The sequence below is a fragment of the Trachypithecus francoisi genome, unplaced genomic scaffold (genome assembly GCF_009764315.1).
Source record: "Trachypithecus francoisi isolate TF-2019V2 unplaced genomic scaffold, Tfra_2.0 Lachesis_group8, whole genome shotgun sequence".
Classification (NCBI taxonomy): Eukaryota; Metazoa; Chordata; class Mammalia; order Primates; family Cercopithecidae; genus Trachypithecus; species Trachypithecus francoisi.
In genome coordinates, this window is record NW_022681473.1 from 118113253 (window position 1) to 118129739 (window position 16487).

The 16487-nt window shown below is 54.9% G+C and overlaps 1 protein-coding gene across 1 annotated transcript in view; it reads left to right on the plus strand.

Annotated features, from left to right (window-relative positions):
- The window catches only part of ST14 (suppression of tumorigenicity 14), a 53279-nt gene extending 40204 nt beyond the window's left edge, over positions 1-13075 (plus strand). Inside the window, exons 12-19 of the mRNA XM_033204310.1 lie at positions 305-409; positions 775-885; positions 975-1088; positions 1414-1536; positions 2406-2592; positions 11148-11422; positions 12163-12299; positions 12383-13075. Coding sequence (XP_033060201.1) covers positions 305-409; positions 775-885; positions 975-1088; positions 1414-1536; positions 2406-2592; positions 11148-11422; positions 12163-12299; positions 12383-12544 — 1214 coding nt within the window. The 3' untranslated portion in view covers positions 12545-13075. The remainder of the gene's footprint in view (positions 1-304; positions 410-774; positions 886-974; positions 1089-1413; positions 1537-2405; positions 2593-11147; positions 11423-12162; positions 12300-12382) is intronic.
- The last annotated feature ends 3412 nt before the right edge of the window (positions 13076-16487 follow it).

Sequence of the window (16487 nt, forward strand, 5' to 3'; positions counted from 1 at the left end):
GCCCAGCACACAGGGCAGGGCAGGGCCTGCCACCAGCCGGCCTCTCTGCAGGGCACCCGGGGCTTCCTGAGCTTCGATCCTCAGTGGTGGGGAGGGACCCTGCCAGCCCCTTCCCACACTAGCTGCAGGTGCAGGAACCTCTTTGTCACACCTTGGTGGGCCTGGGCAACCCCTGCCCTGGGCCACAGCACCCACCCTGCTCCTCTGTGTTTGTGGCTGGGAGGTTGGCCCGAGGGAGGGAGCCGGGAGCCAGTGGAGGGAGGTGGGTGGGTGCTGGGGGCCTCAGGCCTGCATGTGCCCGCAGCGTGCCCGGGGCAGTTCGCGTGCCGCACGGGGCGGTGTATCCGGAAGGAGATGCGCTGTGATGGCTGGGCCGACTGCACCGACTACAGCGATGAGCTCAACTGCAGTGAGTCAGGCTGGGAGCCCTGGTCTCCCCACCCTCCTTCCCCACCCTGCCTGCGTCCCATGGCCCTGCTGGCTGACTGCCGAGGCAGAAAGGCTGGAGGTGGTGGGAGTTTTTGCTCTTGGCCCTGTGTAGAGACCTCTGGCCTCCCTCCCCACCCTGCCATATGGAGATCTTGGCCTCTGTGGGGCAGGTGGTGAGGTGTCTCGGAAGTGCTGAGGTCAGCTTGGCAGCTGGTGGAGCAGGGCCACTTGGGTCTCTCCGCAGATCGGAAAGTGGTCCCCAGGTAGCTCTGATCGCCTGGGCATCCTGGGGAAGCAGTGGGTGATGAGGGCCTCGCGGCCGACCCTCCCCTTACCCCGCTCCAGGTTGCGACGCCACCCACCAGTTCACATGCAAGAACAAGTTCTGCAAGCCCCTCTTCTGGGTCTGCGACAGTGTGAACGACTGCGGAGACAACAGCGACGAACAGGGGTGCAGTGAGTGCTGGGGAGGGGCGGCCGGGGCGGGCAGGTGGGCGGGGCAGCTCAGGGTGGCTCCTGGTGGCTGAGTCCCGGTGCCTCTCCAGGTTGTCCCGCCCAGACCTTCAAGTGTTCCAATGGAAAGTGCCTCCCCAAGAGCCAGCAGTGCGATGGGAAGGACGACTGTGGGGACGGGTCCGACGAGGCCTCCTGCACCAAAGGTGAGGCCCGCCCCGCCCACCTTCCTGCTGAGGACCTCGCCCCTGGAGGAGGCTGCCCTGAGCACACCCACGCACAGGATGCCCCGAGTTTAATGAACACAGACCACCTGTGGGTGAAGTGTGATGAGAAAGGGCTCTGGTGCGGGGAGAATTTTCCAGAAGGTGGAGAACCTGTAGCAGGGCTGGGAGGCCAGTGGGCGTGGGTGGGGCAGGCCTGGGTGAGGGGTAAAGTGCAGGGGCCATGAGGCGCCGTTGGTGGTTTCTGGCTTCTGGTCAGATGCTGCAGAGGAATTGATCCTCTCCCTGTGTCCTCCTCCTTGAACAGTGAACATCGTCACTTGTACCAAACACACCTACCGCTGCCTCAACGGGCTCTGCTTGAGCAAGGGCAACCCCGAGTGTGACGGGAAGAAGGACTGTAGTGATGGCTCAGATGAGAAGGACTGCGGTGAGCAAGGCATCTGAGTACGGTTGTGCAGGTCGTTCACTGTGCGAGGTGCCCACCAGAGGGCGCACCTGGAGGCGCAATCCCACCAGCACCTCACTTAGCAGCTCTGTGCTTGTGTCTCCTGGAGGAAAGGATAGCCTTGCCAGTTGTCATGAAGGCACCACCCCACGGGCTGGCTCTGGTCTTGGAGAAGGGCCCGTACAGCCAGCATCTCAGGGCTTCTGTAGCATGGCGAGGTCGTGGCTGCAGTGCGTTGCTGGCCCCTGCTGTGTAGACACAGCTGTAGGGGAGTAGCCTGGAGAAGAGCAGCGCAGCTCACCCAAGCCCAAGGCAGGGCCTTACCCTTGCCCGCCCATACTTTAATTTGCAGTCTCTGTGTTTCAGAAGCGTTGGCTGGCCACAGGTCAGATTGAGCACAGCTGCAGCTATTCTGTGACCTCACATCAGTGGTTCATTCGTCCCTCTGAGAGCTGTGTCCCTCAGCATTCAAAGATGCTTCTCCCTGCTCCACGCCACCCCCTTTCCTGTGACGCCCCAGATAACGTCAAATCAGGCAGATGACACCCAAATCAAAGTGAAGCCGAGCAGCTGGCCTCTGGAGGCCCTCGCTGCATTTGTGAGGGAGGGGGAGGTGGGAAGACGCGGGTTTGAATTTGGGAGCGGGGAGAAGGAGGGGCATGGTGGAAGGGAGTCTGTGAAGCTCAAAGATGGTTTTGGGGGTCCCTCATGCCCTCGCCACTCCAGCAGTGCTGTGCACGCCAAAAGCTGGCTTCCCCACACAGGGTCTCCTGGCACCCACGCATATCCCCTTGGGGTTCGATGTCCCCACCTTGACTTGCTGTCCTCTGGTTCTCTGCCCCCCTCTGCAGACTGTGGGCTGCGGTCATTCACCAGACAGGCTCGTGTTGTTGGGGGCACAGATGCGGATGAGGGCGAGTGGCCCTGGCAGGTGAGCCTGCATGCGCTGGGCCAGGGTCACGTCTGCGGTGCTTCCCTCATCTCTCCCAACTGGCTGGTCTCCGCCGCGCACTGCTACATCGATGACAGAGGATTCAGGTGGGTCTCTGGGTGGGCAGCAGGGAGCCTCCTTACTGGCCGCTTGCATCTGGGAGTCATGCCAGGGTGGGTTGGCACCAAGGAAGGGCATTGGAGGGGTGGGCACATGTGTTAGTCCATTCTTGAGCTGCTCTAAAGAAATACCTGAGACTGGGTCATTTATAAAGAAAAGAGGTTTATTTGGCCCGTGGTTCTGCAGGCTGTACAGGAAGCGTGGTGCCAGCCTCTGCTTCTGGTAGGGGTCACAGGGAGCTTCCATCCGTGGCAGAAGGTGAAGGGGGAGCAGGCACGTCACATGGCGAGAGCGGGAGCAAGAGAGAGCAGGAGGAGGTCCCAGACTCTTATGCAGCCAGCCTCGTGTGAACTCAGAACTCACCCGTCACCATCAGGAGGGCACCAAAACATTCAGGAGGGATCCGTGACCAAAACACCTCCCACTATGCCCACCTCCAACACTGGGGATCCCATTTCAACATGAGATTTGGAGGGGACAAGCGTCCAAACCAAATGAGCAGATATCCCAGGACGGGGCTTAATAACAGTAACAATAAAAACTCACTGTATTCGGTGCCCACTGGCAGCCAAGTGCTATCTCTGTGCCTCTCCTAAGACCCCCAGCAAGTTAGGCAGGTCGATTGTATCCTCATCGTACAGAAAGTAAGGTTCAGAGAAGTAGAGATGTTTGCTCGAGGTGGCACAGCTGTTAAGTGGCAGAGCCAGACTTGAGCACAGGTGTGGTCTCCGGTAAGTCTGCACTGCACGACTCCTTGGATTGGCCAACATGACTTTGGATTCATGCTCCAGCTCTGGCTTGCCAGTGACCCTGGGCGGGTTATTCAAACTTCCTAGGCCTTGGGGTCTTCACTGATGATGGTGACAGTGAAGTCACCATCCTTCACTGTCACCTTCCTCTAAGTCAGTTCCCACCCTTAGAGTTGTGAGAATTAAGTACGATGCTGTACCTGAGTCACTTTGTGCTGTGCCTGGCACATAGTAGGTGCTCAGCATGTCATGGCCTCAGACACACAGGCAGGTGAGAGGCCTGGAAGGGTCATGTAGGCATCCCAGGCTGCGCTATTTGTGTCTTAGCTCCCAGCCTCTCTGGGCGTCTGGCCATGGGCTGAAGGAAGGAGTTTTAGGGCCTGGCTTGCTCTGAAGAGGCAGGCGCAGGGGCGTGGGCCTTCCAGGAGAGTCCACCCTCGGGAGAAGCGGATGCGCTTTCTGCTGGCTGCATGATTTTCCATGGTAGACAGCCCCAGGAGCAGGTGACCCAAACCTTCAGCTGCCCTTTGCAGGGAGGAGAGATGGGCCCAGAGCAGGAGGGAGGCCTGCAGCACAGATGGAGTGCGCTCAGACACGTGCACAGGGCTTGGGTGATGGAGACAGACAGCAAGAGCCTGTGGGGAGTGGACCCAGCTCCATGGTCCCCAGCTTTGCTGGGTGCTTGACATGTGGCTTTGTCCAGCCTGAGACAATCCCTTGTCTCATTTTGTCACACCCAACTTCACCCAGAGCAGGGATGATTTTTTTTTTTTTTTTTTGGAGTAATGCGAGCTTAAGAATTTTGTGTGTGTGTCTGTGTGTGTGTATGAGTCAGAGTCTCACTGTGTCACCCAGGCTGAAGTTCAGTGGTGCAAATCATAGCTCACTGCAGTCTCAAACCCCTGGGCTTGAGCAATCCTCCTGCCTCAGCTTCCCAAGTAGCTGGGACTACAGGCATATGCCACCATGCCCAGCTAGTTTAAAATTTTTGTAGAGACAGAGCCTTGCTAAATGCTAAGCCTGGCCTCTAGCTCCTAGGCTGAAGTGATCCTCCCATGTTGGCCTCCCAAAGTGCTGGCATTACAGATGTGAGCCACTGTGCCTGGGTCAACCACTGCTCTTTGAGGTTGGCTTCTGTGCCTCTTTGACATGCCCCATTCTTTCCTTTTTTGAGCCACGTCCTTGCTTTCTGGCACTACGAGGTACAATAGGCTCATCTTGTGTTTCCCCAGCCCAGCCCTAGGACCAGCCATTTCTCCAAGGAGGCCTTTACTGGGGATGGTATTTAGAGACCAAGGTCCAGCTGCTTAGTGTGTTCATTGTCACCATGGTGTCATGTCCCGGCCCCGTCAGCAGGTGGAGCTAGGAAATGGCTGGGTGCATACTAAGAACACCGCTGTTGTCCTGCACTGCTTCCTCCTTTCCTTTGCTTCATTGCTTCCTTTCTCATTTCCTTCTCCTTCATCCTGTGTTGATTAGCAGTCATGCTTCTGCCAATGTGTAGTGCAATTAATATTCAACACCCACGGTTATTATTGACACTAGAGAGACCAACGTGACTAGGACTTGGTCCCTGCAGATTGTGCGCCACAGACTTGTGAGGGTAGGGACAAGACATGACACACACGTGCAGTAAGTGCTGTGCCAGGGCTGTGTCCAGGTTCCCTTGGGCCCAGCATGTGGAGTTTAGAATTTTAAACCCATATGCCTGAGGGACTGGGGAGGGCGACTGTTGGGAACACTCAACATAGGTGTCTGAACTGAGGGTTGAACGTGAGGGTGTTTGTCAGCTGGACCAGGTGGCTCAGACCTTCCAGACAAAGGGAGTGTCGTATGCAGAGGCATGGAGGTGGGAGGTGTGCAGGGGCCTGGTGTCACGGGACCCTGAGCACATGGCTAAGTCATCATGCATTCATCAGGCACTGCTGGGAGGCGGCATCACGTTGTGGTTAAATGCACAGGCTGCCTAGGTTCCAACTGTGGTCTACAACATAATAGCTATATGATCTTTGGCAAGTTGCTCTCTCTGTGCCTTCCTCATCTTAAAAAGGGTGACCCTACCTTGCAGGGCTGTTTCAGGGATAAAACAACTTACTGTGTCAACATGGAGAAGAGTGTTTGGGACATCAGAAGTTCTATCTGAGCACTTGCGATTCCCAGCTGCACTCCAGCCCCTGGGGTCACCATGGGGGATATCAGTGGCTGCATCTTCACAACCAGTCTCTCAGCTGCTGGGAGACGTGCATGCCTTAAACATTAGAGGCTGAGTCTGCTGATATAATCAAATACTGTCAGACTTACCAATTGGCTGAGTTTGCAGAGAGGGCTTCATGAAAGCGGGGTCTTGAGCTGAGGTCGCCGGGTGAACAGGGAGGGCTTGGAGGAGGGAGGTGGAAACCTGCAGGCACAGGGCAAAGAGCTGGATGGGGGTGTCCATGCTGGGTATTGGGATCATGAGGAATTGAGCCAGAGGGACGAGGATGGCTCTCCCCTCTTCCCCATCCCATGATAACCTTTCAGCTACATCCTTGCCTCCTGGGCATTCCTGAAACATTTCTACTCTCTTCTGCTTGCACTGCCACCACCTTGCTCGTCCTAGCTCACTGTCGCCCGGGCAGCTGCAGCACCTCTCCCCATCCACTTCCTTCCCTCTTAGGACTCTGTCTGCACCACTCCAGCCCAGCGTGAGCTTCCCAAAATCTGGTCACCCCAGTCTGTTGCTCAACGCCTGCCACGGCTTGCAGTACAAAGCAGGAACTCCTTCATGACCGACACAGCCATGTTATCTGGCTCCTGCCTGTCCGGCCAGCCTCAGTCTCCAGTGCAGTCCTCACGCCTTCCCCATGCTTAGTGTGAGGGCTTCCTGAACATGCTTTGCTCTCTTTTTTTTTTTTTTTTGAGAGCGAATTTCACTTTTGTTGCCCAAGCTGGAGTGCAATGGTGCGATCTCCTCTCACTGCAACCTCTGCCTCCCGGGTTCAAGCGATTCTCCTGCCTCACCCTCCTGAGTAGCTGGGATTACAGGCATGCACCACCACGCTCGGCTAATTTTTTGTACTTTTAGTAGAAACGGGATTTCACCATGTTAGCCAAGCTAGTCTTGAAATCCTGGCCGCAGGTGATCCGCCTGCCTTGGCCTCCCAAAGTGCTGGGATTACAGGTGTGAGCCACTGTGCCCGGCTACCTTTGTTCTCTTTAAACTTGTGGCATTCTCCACCGCTTCAGGCCATAGCTGGCCAGGCCTATGTGATGTTGAGGCTTGGTTCATAACTCACTTCATTTCCGGACTCCCAGCCCATCCTCTTCTACAGCTTTCTAACCAGTCCTCTGTGGAACCCTTCGCGTCATGTTGTAATTGGTGGTTTTCGTATCTCTCCCTGTGTACACGGTGAACCTGAAGGCTGGGTCATAGATTGCATCACAGATGCCCAGGGATTGTTGAGTGAATGAGTTGATGCAGGGGTGAGTATGTGGCTGGATGTGAGCAGGCTGGGAAACCATCAGAAAGGTCAGGTCAATTAACGATGAACGCAGAAGGCCTGGGTGGGTCCCAAGGCCTCACCTGGCAGCTCTTGGGAATCGTTTTAGGCTGTGGAATGGGATAGAAAGGATCTCACAAAAGCAGCTTTTGGGAATCATTTTCTGGTGGCAACAGATTATAGTGAAGCGAGATCGGGCCTAGCCCAGGTTGGAAAACTGAGCTTCGGCCTAGGCCTGCAATTCTGTAGGGAGCTGGCTGTAAAAAAGGCCACAACAGGGCCAGGCACAGTGGCTCATGCCTATAATCCCAGCACTTTGGGAAGCCAAGGCGGCCGGATCACCTGAGGTCAGGAGTTCGAGACTAGCCTGACCAACATGGTGAAACCCCATTTCTACTCAAAATACAAAAATTAGCCAGGCATGGTGGCAGGTGCCTATAGTCCCAGCTACTTGGGGGTGGCTGAGGCGGGAGAATCACTTGAGCCTGGGAGGTGGAGGTTGCAGTGTGCCGAGATCATGCCACTACACTCCAGCCTGGGCAACAGAGTAAGACTCCATCTCAAAAAAAAAAGAAAGGAAGGCCAGAAGGGGATGGACGCCAGGGCAGCGAGAGTGGACCAGGGCTCAGGCAGGCATGGGGAGAGGTGTGGAGGCAGAGGCTCGGTTTAGTGCTCCAGGGTCGGGGAGGTGCTCTGGCTGGGTGGTTCAGTAACCTTTTGACTTTCCTGAGAGGTGAGGGAAAATGAAGCGGGTCTTCACGCCTTTCTCTTGTCACACCCATTTTCTATTTTAGATAGGTATTTTTCCAATGTTTTATTTTGAAATTTTTCAAACCTACAAAAATGTTGTAAATACAATGAATGAAAAAAAGGACTAGTACAGTGAACACTTTTTTTTTTTTTTGAGACAGAGTCTTGCTCTGTCCCCAGGCTGGAGTGCAGTGGCGTGATCTCAGCTCACTGCAACCTCCACCTCCTGGGTTCAAGCAATTTTCCTGCCTCAGTCTCCGGAGTAGCTGGGACTACAGGTGTGTACCACCACACCTGGCTAATTTTTTGTACTTTTAGTGGAGACAGGGTTTCACCATACTGGCCAGGCTGGTCTCGAACTTCTGACCTCATGATTCCCCTGCCTCGGCCTCCCAAAGTGCTGGGATTACAGGTGTGAGCCACCGCGCCTGGCCATACAGGCAACACTCTTATACTTTGATCTACATTCAGTGATTGAGTTAATCACGTTTGCTTTCTCTGTGTTTGCACCGCGTGTATTTTTCCGAACCATTTCCCAGCTGGGGGCAGCCATTGTGAGGCTCCCCACCAGGTGCCTCGGCCTGTGTCTCCAAGAACGAGGACGCTGTCCCACTGAAAAATGGCGGCCTTGCTTTGTGCTGCGAGCTGATGTACGCATCATAAATGTCCTCCAATCATGCCCATCGTGGTCGTCTTTAGAGGTTTTTTCTTCTTTTTTGAGACACACTTTTTCGCCCAGTCTGGAGTGCAGTGGCGCAATCCAAGCTCACTGCAGCCTCCACCTCCCAGGTTCAGGTGATTCTCCTGCCTCAGCCTCCTGAGTAGCTGGGATTACAGGCACCTGCCACCACGCCCGGCTAATTTTTGTATTTTTAGTAGAGATGGGGTTTCACCGTGTTGACCAGGCTGGTCTCAAACTCCTGACCTTGTGCTCCTCTCGCTTGGAGCTCCCAAAGTGCTGGGATTACAGGCATGAGCCACTGCGCCCGGCCTTCTTAGGAGCTTTTAAAAAAAAGTTCTAGGATGCAGTGAAGGGTCATGCCTTGTATTTAGTCATTAGGTTTCCTTAATCTCATTTTAATCAAGAACAGTTTCTCTATGCCTTTTATTTTTTGTTTTTTTATGGCATTGACATTTTTGAAAAGTCCGGGCCAGTTATCTTACAGGATGCCTCTCAATTTGGGTTTTCCTGACTGTGTTTTCATGGCTGGGTTAGGAAGCAGTGCATGGGTGGTGCTGTACGCTTCTCAGGGAGAGCATGATCCCCCTGGTTGGGAGAGGAGCTGAGCACCTGGCTCGGGGAGCCCAGCAGATATTGCCATCATAAAGGGGCTTCCACCTTGGTTGTGAATACACCATCGCGGGTGATCAGCGTGAGTGTCTCGTTCTCCAGCCGTATTTTACCCGGCGTCTCAGTGTCCATTGGTGATTCTCACATTTGTTGATTATTACTGTGGCAGGTGAGAATGTGGTTCCTTATTGTACTGTTTCTTCAGCATTTAGGAGCTGGCCGGCCTGCCTGCCTGCCTGCCTGCCTGCCTGCCTGCCTGCCTTCCTTCCTTCCTTCCTTCCTTCCTTCCTTCCTCCTCCCTCCCTCCCTTCCCCCCTCCCTCCCTCCCTTCCCCCCTCCCTCCCTCCCTCCCTCCCTCCCTTCCTCCCTCCCTCCTCCCTCCCTTCTTTCCTTTTTCTTTTCTTTTTTCTTTTTTGAGGTGGAGTCTCACTTTGTTGCCCAGGCTGGAGTTCAGTGGTGCTGTCTGGGCTCACTGCAACCTCCGCCTCCTAGGTTCAAACGATTCTCCTGCCTCAGCCTCCCGAGTAGCTGGAGATTACAGGTGGCCACCACCACACCTGGCTAATTTTTGTGTTTTTAGTAGAGGTGGGGTTTCACCATGCTGGGCAGGCTGGTCTCGAAATCCTGACCTCATGTAATCCACCTGCTTCGGCCTCCCAAAGTGCTTGGATTACAGGAGTAAGCCACCACGCCTGGCCAGGGGCTGCTTTTCTCTGTAAATAATAGCTTTCTTTTTCCCTTTATAAATTCTTTTGAAATTACTTTTTAGACTCAGGGTGGACCGATGGATTATCCCACCCTTTTTTTTTATTCCGCCTGTGTAGTAGTGTCACCCTGTCACCATTTATTTCAGGATTCTTATTGTCCTCATTTTAACCAGCTTTGCCAGACGGGCCACACTGGGGTTTGAGTGCTTGATTGCTTTCTGCAGAAACAAAATGTTCCAGGTTTGCTTTATGCTTTCCATTAAGACCCAGATCTGAAATCAGCCATTTTTCCAAGGAGCCCTGGTTCCTTTTAATAGAGAAGGATATTTAGACACTAAGTTCTGGGTGCCGCTAGAGATAGCACTGGTTTTAGACCAGTTTTTAAGAATTGTGAGCCAGCGGGCATGGTGGCTTATGCCTGTAATTCTAGCACTTTGGGAGGCTGAGGCGGGCTGGTCGTTTGAGGTCAGGAGTACGAGACCAGCTTGGCTAACATGGCGAAACCCTGTTTCCATTAAAAATACAAAAATTAGCCAGGCGTGGCTGCATATGCCCATAGTCCCAGCTACTCGGGAGGCTGAGCCAGAAAATCACTTGAACCTGGGAGGTGCAGGTTATAGTGAACTGAGATCATGCCTCTGCACTCCAGCCTGAGTGACAGAGTGAGACTCCGTCTCACAAAATAATAATAAAATAAAATAAAAATCATAAGCCTTTCCTGATACCTCTGATCCCATTCCACATCTGTGCCTCCCTTTCCCCACACTAGGGTGGGCGCCTGCTCTGCAGTGCACACGAAACAGCTTCAGAATCGCTAAACCTATTCCATAGCCAACAAGAAACTTAGTAGATACAACACAACATATTTTTCAATTCATTTTGGTCTTAGGTTATATACCACTGCATTAAAAATTTATTTGGGCCGGGCATGGTGGCTCACACCTGTAATCCCAGCACTTTGGGAGGCCAAAGTGGGGGCGCAGATCACGAGGTCAGGAGTTCAAGACCAGCCTGACCAACATGGTGAAACCCTGTCTCTGCTAAAAATACAAAAATTAGCCAGACGTGGTGGTGTGCACCTGTAATCCCAGATACTCAGGAGGCTGAGGCGGGAGAATGACTTGAATCTGGGAGGTGGAGGTTGCAGTGAGCTGAGACTGCGCCACTGCACTCCAGCCTGGGCGACCAAGCAAGACTGTCTCAAAAACAACAACAACAACAACAACAAGAAAAAAAAAAGAAAAGAAAAATCATTTGGGTTGATTTTTCTGTTATTCCTCCTGTGAAAGATCAGGTTCATAAGATACCTAATTTTTGGTCATCAGATTAAAAATATATTAAAGGAGGGGGGTAAAGAGTTTAAGGGGGGTTTCTTACTGCAGCGGGAGGCACTTAGTAGTTTCTAGCTTAGGGTCAAGACCAAGTAAGAGCTGACACCGTCATCTTCTTTGAGCAGCTGCTGTGCCTCGTCCATGCGGAGTCCTCTGGGAACGCACGGGGCTGCGGGGCCCTGTGCACAGACCCGAGTGACTGCGCGGTCGGTCTCACAGCGGCTCTCCCTTCCAGGTACTCGGACCCCACGCAGTGGACGGCCTTCCTGGGCTTGCACGACCAGAGCCAGCGCAGTGCCCCTGAGGTGCAGGAGCGCCGGCTTAAGCGCATCATCTCCCACCCCTCCTTCAACGACTTCACCTTCGACTACGACATCGCGCTGCTGGAGCTGGAAAAACCGGTGGAGTACAGCTCCGTGGTGCGGCCCATCTGCCTGCCGGATGCCTCCCATGTCTTCCCTGCCGGCAAGGCCATCTGGGTCACAGGCTGGGGACACACCCAGTATGGAGGTGAGCTTCAGGCTGACGCAGGGCTCCACAGAGGGCCTGGGGCCTTCCTCCAAGGCTGTGTTTCCTCTGCGTGTCCAGCCGTGGAGTGAGGGGCTCCCTCTGCCTGGCAGAATGAGGCTGTCCAGGGCGGAATGGAGGCCCTTAGTAAAAGGGGCATGGGATTTGCAGCCCGGGCTCAGGACTGAAGGCTGGCTTTGCCCCTAACTACCTGAGTAACCTTGAGCGAGTTGCTTAAACTCTGACCCTGTTTCTTCATCTGCATAATGAAGATAGCAACACCTTAAGCCCAGTGGTGCTTAAGGCACGTGAGGGGGTGGGTATGAAGGGAAGCAGGCCATTAGTTGGCAAAGGCTAGTTGAAAAAATCCACTCTATAGCATATACTGAACATTTGTAGACGTTGGAGAGGAAAGAAAACAAACAAGGCGTACAGCTCGAAAGCCCTCACAGAACCCCGGGGCGTTTGCGGCACCTTCCCTCTCTGCTGCTTGTTCCCTCACCCCTGCTTGCCACGGCGTCTGTTCCCTCTCAATTCGCCTGGCAGATCTCAGCATGCCCCTGCTTTCTCTAGGTGGCTGCTATTGCCAGAGCCCACTGAGTAGACGCGGATTACCCGTTTGTCAGCCCCGGGCATCTGGGCTGCTCCAGAGTTTTGGGAGTCAAATGACCCATGGGGAGCGCCTCGAATGACGCTGCCCCCGAAGCAGCCCGGCTCCCAGCCCTGTCCTGCCCTCTCCCCAGGCACCGGCTCGCTGATCCTGCAGAAGGGTGAGATCCGTGTCATCAACCAGACCACCTGCGAGAGCCTCCTGCCGCAGCAGATCACGCCACGCATGATGTGCGTGGGCTTCCTCAGCGGCGGCGTGGACTCCTGCCAGGTGCGCCCCGGGACAGGAGGGCGGCAGGTAGGCCCCGGGAGAGGCGGGACTGGGGACTCATGGCAGGGCTTGTCTCCGCCCAGGGTGACTCCGGGGGACCCCTGTCCAGCGTGGAGGCGGATGGGCGAATCTTCCAGGCCGGTGTGGTGAGCTGGGGAGACGGCTGCGCTCAGAGGAACAAGCCGGGCGTGTACACGAGGCTCCCTCTGTTTCGGGACTGGATCAAAGAGAAAACTGGGGTATAGGGGCAGGGGCCACCCAAATGTGTACGCCTGCGGGGTCACCCACCGTCCACCCCAGTGTGCACGCCTGCAGGCTGGAGACTGGACTGCTGACTGCACCAGCGCCGCAGAACATAGACTGTGAACTGCATCTCCAGGGCTCCAAATCTGCCTAGAAAAACACTCCACTTCCTCAGCCTCCAAAGTGGAGCTGGGAGGTGGAAGGGGAGGACAGTGGTGGTTCTACTGACCCAACTGGGGGCAAAGGTTTGAAGATACAGCTTACCCCACCAGCCCCAAGCTGGGCCGAGGCCCGTTTCTGCACAGCTGGCTGTCTAAGGAGCAGCGGGAACAGAGCCTGGGGGCCTCCTCAATAAAGGTGCGGGCTGCCGGATCTGGGCTGTGGGGCCCTTGGGCGGTGCTCTTCAGGAAGCCCAGGCTCAGAGGACCCTGGAAACCAGACGGGTCTGAGATTGGAATTGTTTTACCAGCTCCCAGGGTGGACTTCAGTGTGTGTATTTGTGTAAATGAGTAAAACATTTTATTTCTTTTTAAGTTTCTTTTCCTACTGGAGTTGCACCCTCCTTTCTTCTTCTCCCTACTCGATTTGCAAGAAATTGGACGTACATTCCCCTCAGCACAGACCCCGGAGTCAGGCTGGGCGGGGACCACAGTACAGGTGCTTTCTCCAGGCCAGCAAGGGGCTAGTTTTGCTCTGACCTGTAGCTTCCAAGACCAGGGGCCTGGTGCCCTGGTAGGAGGGACACGCGAGTTGGTGAGGTGGGGAGACGAATGTGTGCGGATGGTGGAGAGGGGGTGCACTGGCGCCCAGGCCCTGGTCCAACCTAGGAGAGGGAGGAGCTTTGTCAGAGGAAGATGGGCGGAAATGTGGCTTCGTGTTTGGTGGAGAGGTGGTCATGTGAGCGCACACACAGGGACAGATGTGAGGCAGTGCATGAATACCTGGCTGGCTGTCCAGTGAAGGCTAAGCAGATGGGTCCCAAGGCCTTGGAGGAAGGGTACTGCCTGGCTCAAGGGCACCCACACCTCCCATGCCATCCCCCTTGATTTTTTTTTTTTTTTGAGTCAGGGTCTTGCTTTGTCACTCAGGCTGGAATACAGCGACATGATCACAGTTCATTGCAGCCTCAGGCTCTTGGGCTCAAGCTCTCCTCCTGCCTCAACCTCCTGAGTAACTAAGACTAGAGGTGCCCACCACCACACCCGGCTAAGTTTTGTATTCTTTTTGTAGAGACAGGGTCTCAGTATGTTTCCCAGGCTGGTCTCGAACTCCTGGGCTTGTCATCTTCCCACCTTGGGCGCGTGCTGAGCCACCACCCCCAGCCTCCCTCGATTTTTACTTATTAATTGAAAATGTTCCCTGTCTCCTTGCTTGGTGGCCTGAAGGGACAATGGCTAAGCTCTGGGGCAGGGTTAGGGAGCTTTTGGGGAAACATTTGACGGCTTCTTGTATGAGATGTACTGCATGAGCTTCGGGCAGGGAAGAGGACCCGTGGAGAGAGATGACATGGCCAGTGTCGGGAGGGCAGAGGGTAGCCTTGGCTCACCACTATGTCCCCAGCTCAGGCCTGTCCTAGAACATTGCTGATATGTGTTTGTTCAATGATTTTTTTTTTTTTTTTTTTTTTTTGCCTGCCATGAGTTACGGAAACAAAAGGGAGGAAATATAGTCTGATTAGAGCAATGCTGCAAGGCTTCTCAGGGCAGGTGGGGTTTGCAGTGCTTCTTTCTCTTCTTTCTTTCTTTCTTTTTTTTGGAGACGGAGTTTCGTTCTTGTTGCCCAGGCTGGAGTGCAATGGCCCAATCTCGGCTCACCGCAACCTCCGCCTTCTGGGTTCAAACTGTCCTCCTGTCTCAGCCTCCCGAGTAGCTGGGGTTACAGGCATGCACCACCATGCCTGGCTAATTTTGTATTTTTAGTAGAGATGGGGGTTTCTCCATTTTGGTCAGGTTGGTCTTGAACTCCTGACCTCAGGTGATCCGCCCATGTTGCCCTCCCAAAGTGCTGGGATTACAGGCGCGAGCCACTGCGCCCGGCCTGCAGTGCCTCTTTCATTTTAGCCTGAATGTTTTACCCTTTTGAGGGAGGGAGTGTTGCCTGGAACCTGTTCGAGAATCTCGGTCGCATTTTCCTCCCCAGGGAGGGAAAGAACATCTGTTCTTACCAAGGCATGGGAAGTAGAGGGAAGACGACACTGAAGGACGCCTGTGTGTGTTGTAAATGTCATTCCTTTTCTGCCCTGACGTGGTCATTCCCTCCTGATCACGTCAGACAGAAGTGCCCAGTGCAGGCGCTGAGGGAATGGTCTATGTTAAATGTAGAGGTTTCACAGGGCCTGTGGGTGGTCTGGTTCCTAAGTGTGCATGAGCCTCGGCGGCTGGGGCTTGGCCCAGGTGTAGACATGGTCACCCATGCCGTGGGATTCAGGGAGGCCAGCCCAGCCCGTGCCATGGCACCGCCCCCGGCTCCACTGTGGCTTGACAGTCTTCTGGACTGCTCTCTCCCCCAGGTCAGATTCCCACCAGGGGAGCAGGGTGAAAACACAGATGGCTAGCCTTCAGGGTCATCCCACCCTTTCCAGGACTCTGTGCGGGAGGTCTGAGTGGGACGAGGCATGTCGTTTCCTGGGACTCATAGGTGCAGAGTCTCATGCTTCATCCAGACCTCCTGAACAGAAACTGGGGGGCCGCTGGATGGGGCCAGTGGCCTGTGTGCTAAGAAGCGTTCCCGTGAGGTTGGAGAGCCCCGTTTGAGCAGCGGGTCATGCCGTTCCAAGTGCCACGGAGCAGCATCACCACGTGCTCCAGCAGATGCCCAGAGCCGGGGTTTGCAGGACGCCCTTGGTCCTCGGGGGATGCTGGAAGCCTGCCTGAAGGTAGAGAAGCATTTGCTCCCTGGAAAATCAATCAAGTGTCAATGCCTTTCAAAAGATTATGGGACCAAATCCTGTGTTACTTCTGGCTGGAGATCAGAAGATCAGGCTGAGACTCCCTAACTGTCCAGAGGCCAGACACATCACTCAGGCCCTGTGCTGACAGCTCTCACGAAGACAGAAGTCTCTGGTCCAAGAGCCTGAGCTGACAGGGTGGGAATGCCAGCAGGCTGTAGTCACTGCTCCTTGCTGAGGATGGCAGTCCAGCCCTGCAGAGGCTGGGAGAGGCCAGAGGCCTGCGTAGGTCTGTGCTGACCAGCCTTTCCTTCACCCAGGCGAAGGCCACAGCTGAGGTCTGAAGGGTTAGAGGAGGAGGTGGGGGGGCCAGGCCAAGGGCCCCCCGTGCACAGGTCTCCTGCACAGCAGGCTGGCCTCACAGGGGAAGAGCGCAGGGCTGCTGCTGTGCCTCCACAAGCTCCATGCAGCCCCGCAGAGGCTTTCCCCTACTGACCAGCTGTTTTCGTTGCTGAGATCTCAAGATGATCCAATTCTCTGATCCCCCTAAACTACCTTGTATCGCCATTGTTTTAGCTAGGAATCACAACCATGTAAATTTAATGAAAGTTTAACCCGAGTCCTCCTTATTGCAGCCATGGCGAGTCCCACTCAGACCTAGCGTCTGCAGGAATCACAGTGAAATTTGGATTAGGAAGGACTTTATGGAAAAGGTAAGGTTTAAAATCCTGGGCCCAGTTGGGAGGGTCTCCAGAGACCTAGAGCTACGGACCCCAGGGGCTGAGAGGCTGTTGTTCAGGCCGGCGGCCGCACGGTGGCGATGTTGCGCTGTTCCAGGGCGTGGGCGCTCACGGGTTGGGCGGGGTGGCTGGGGCCGTCTGTTGTTCTTGCGGCTGCCTTCTGCCGCCTCCCAGTCCCCTTTGAGGTGGTGAAATCGGTGCCTGGCTCAGGGTGAGCATCGAAGAGGTCCCCAGCCTGAAGCCTTTCCTGGCCAGTCCTTCAGACCCTTTAGTGTCCCCACCTCCAGTCTATAGCCAGGACCTGCTGGCTCTCTGGCA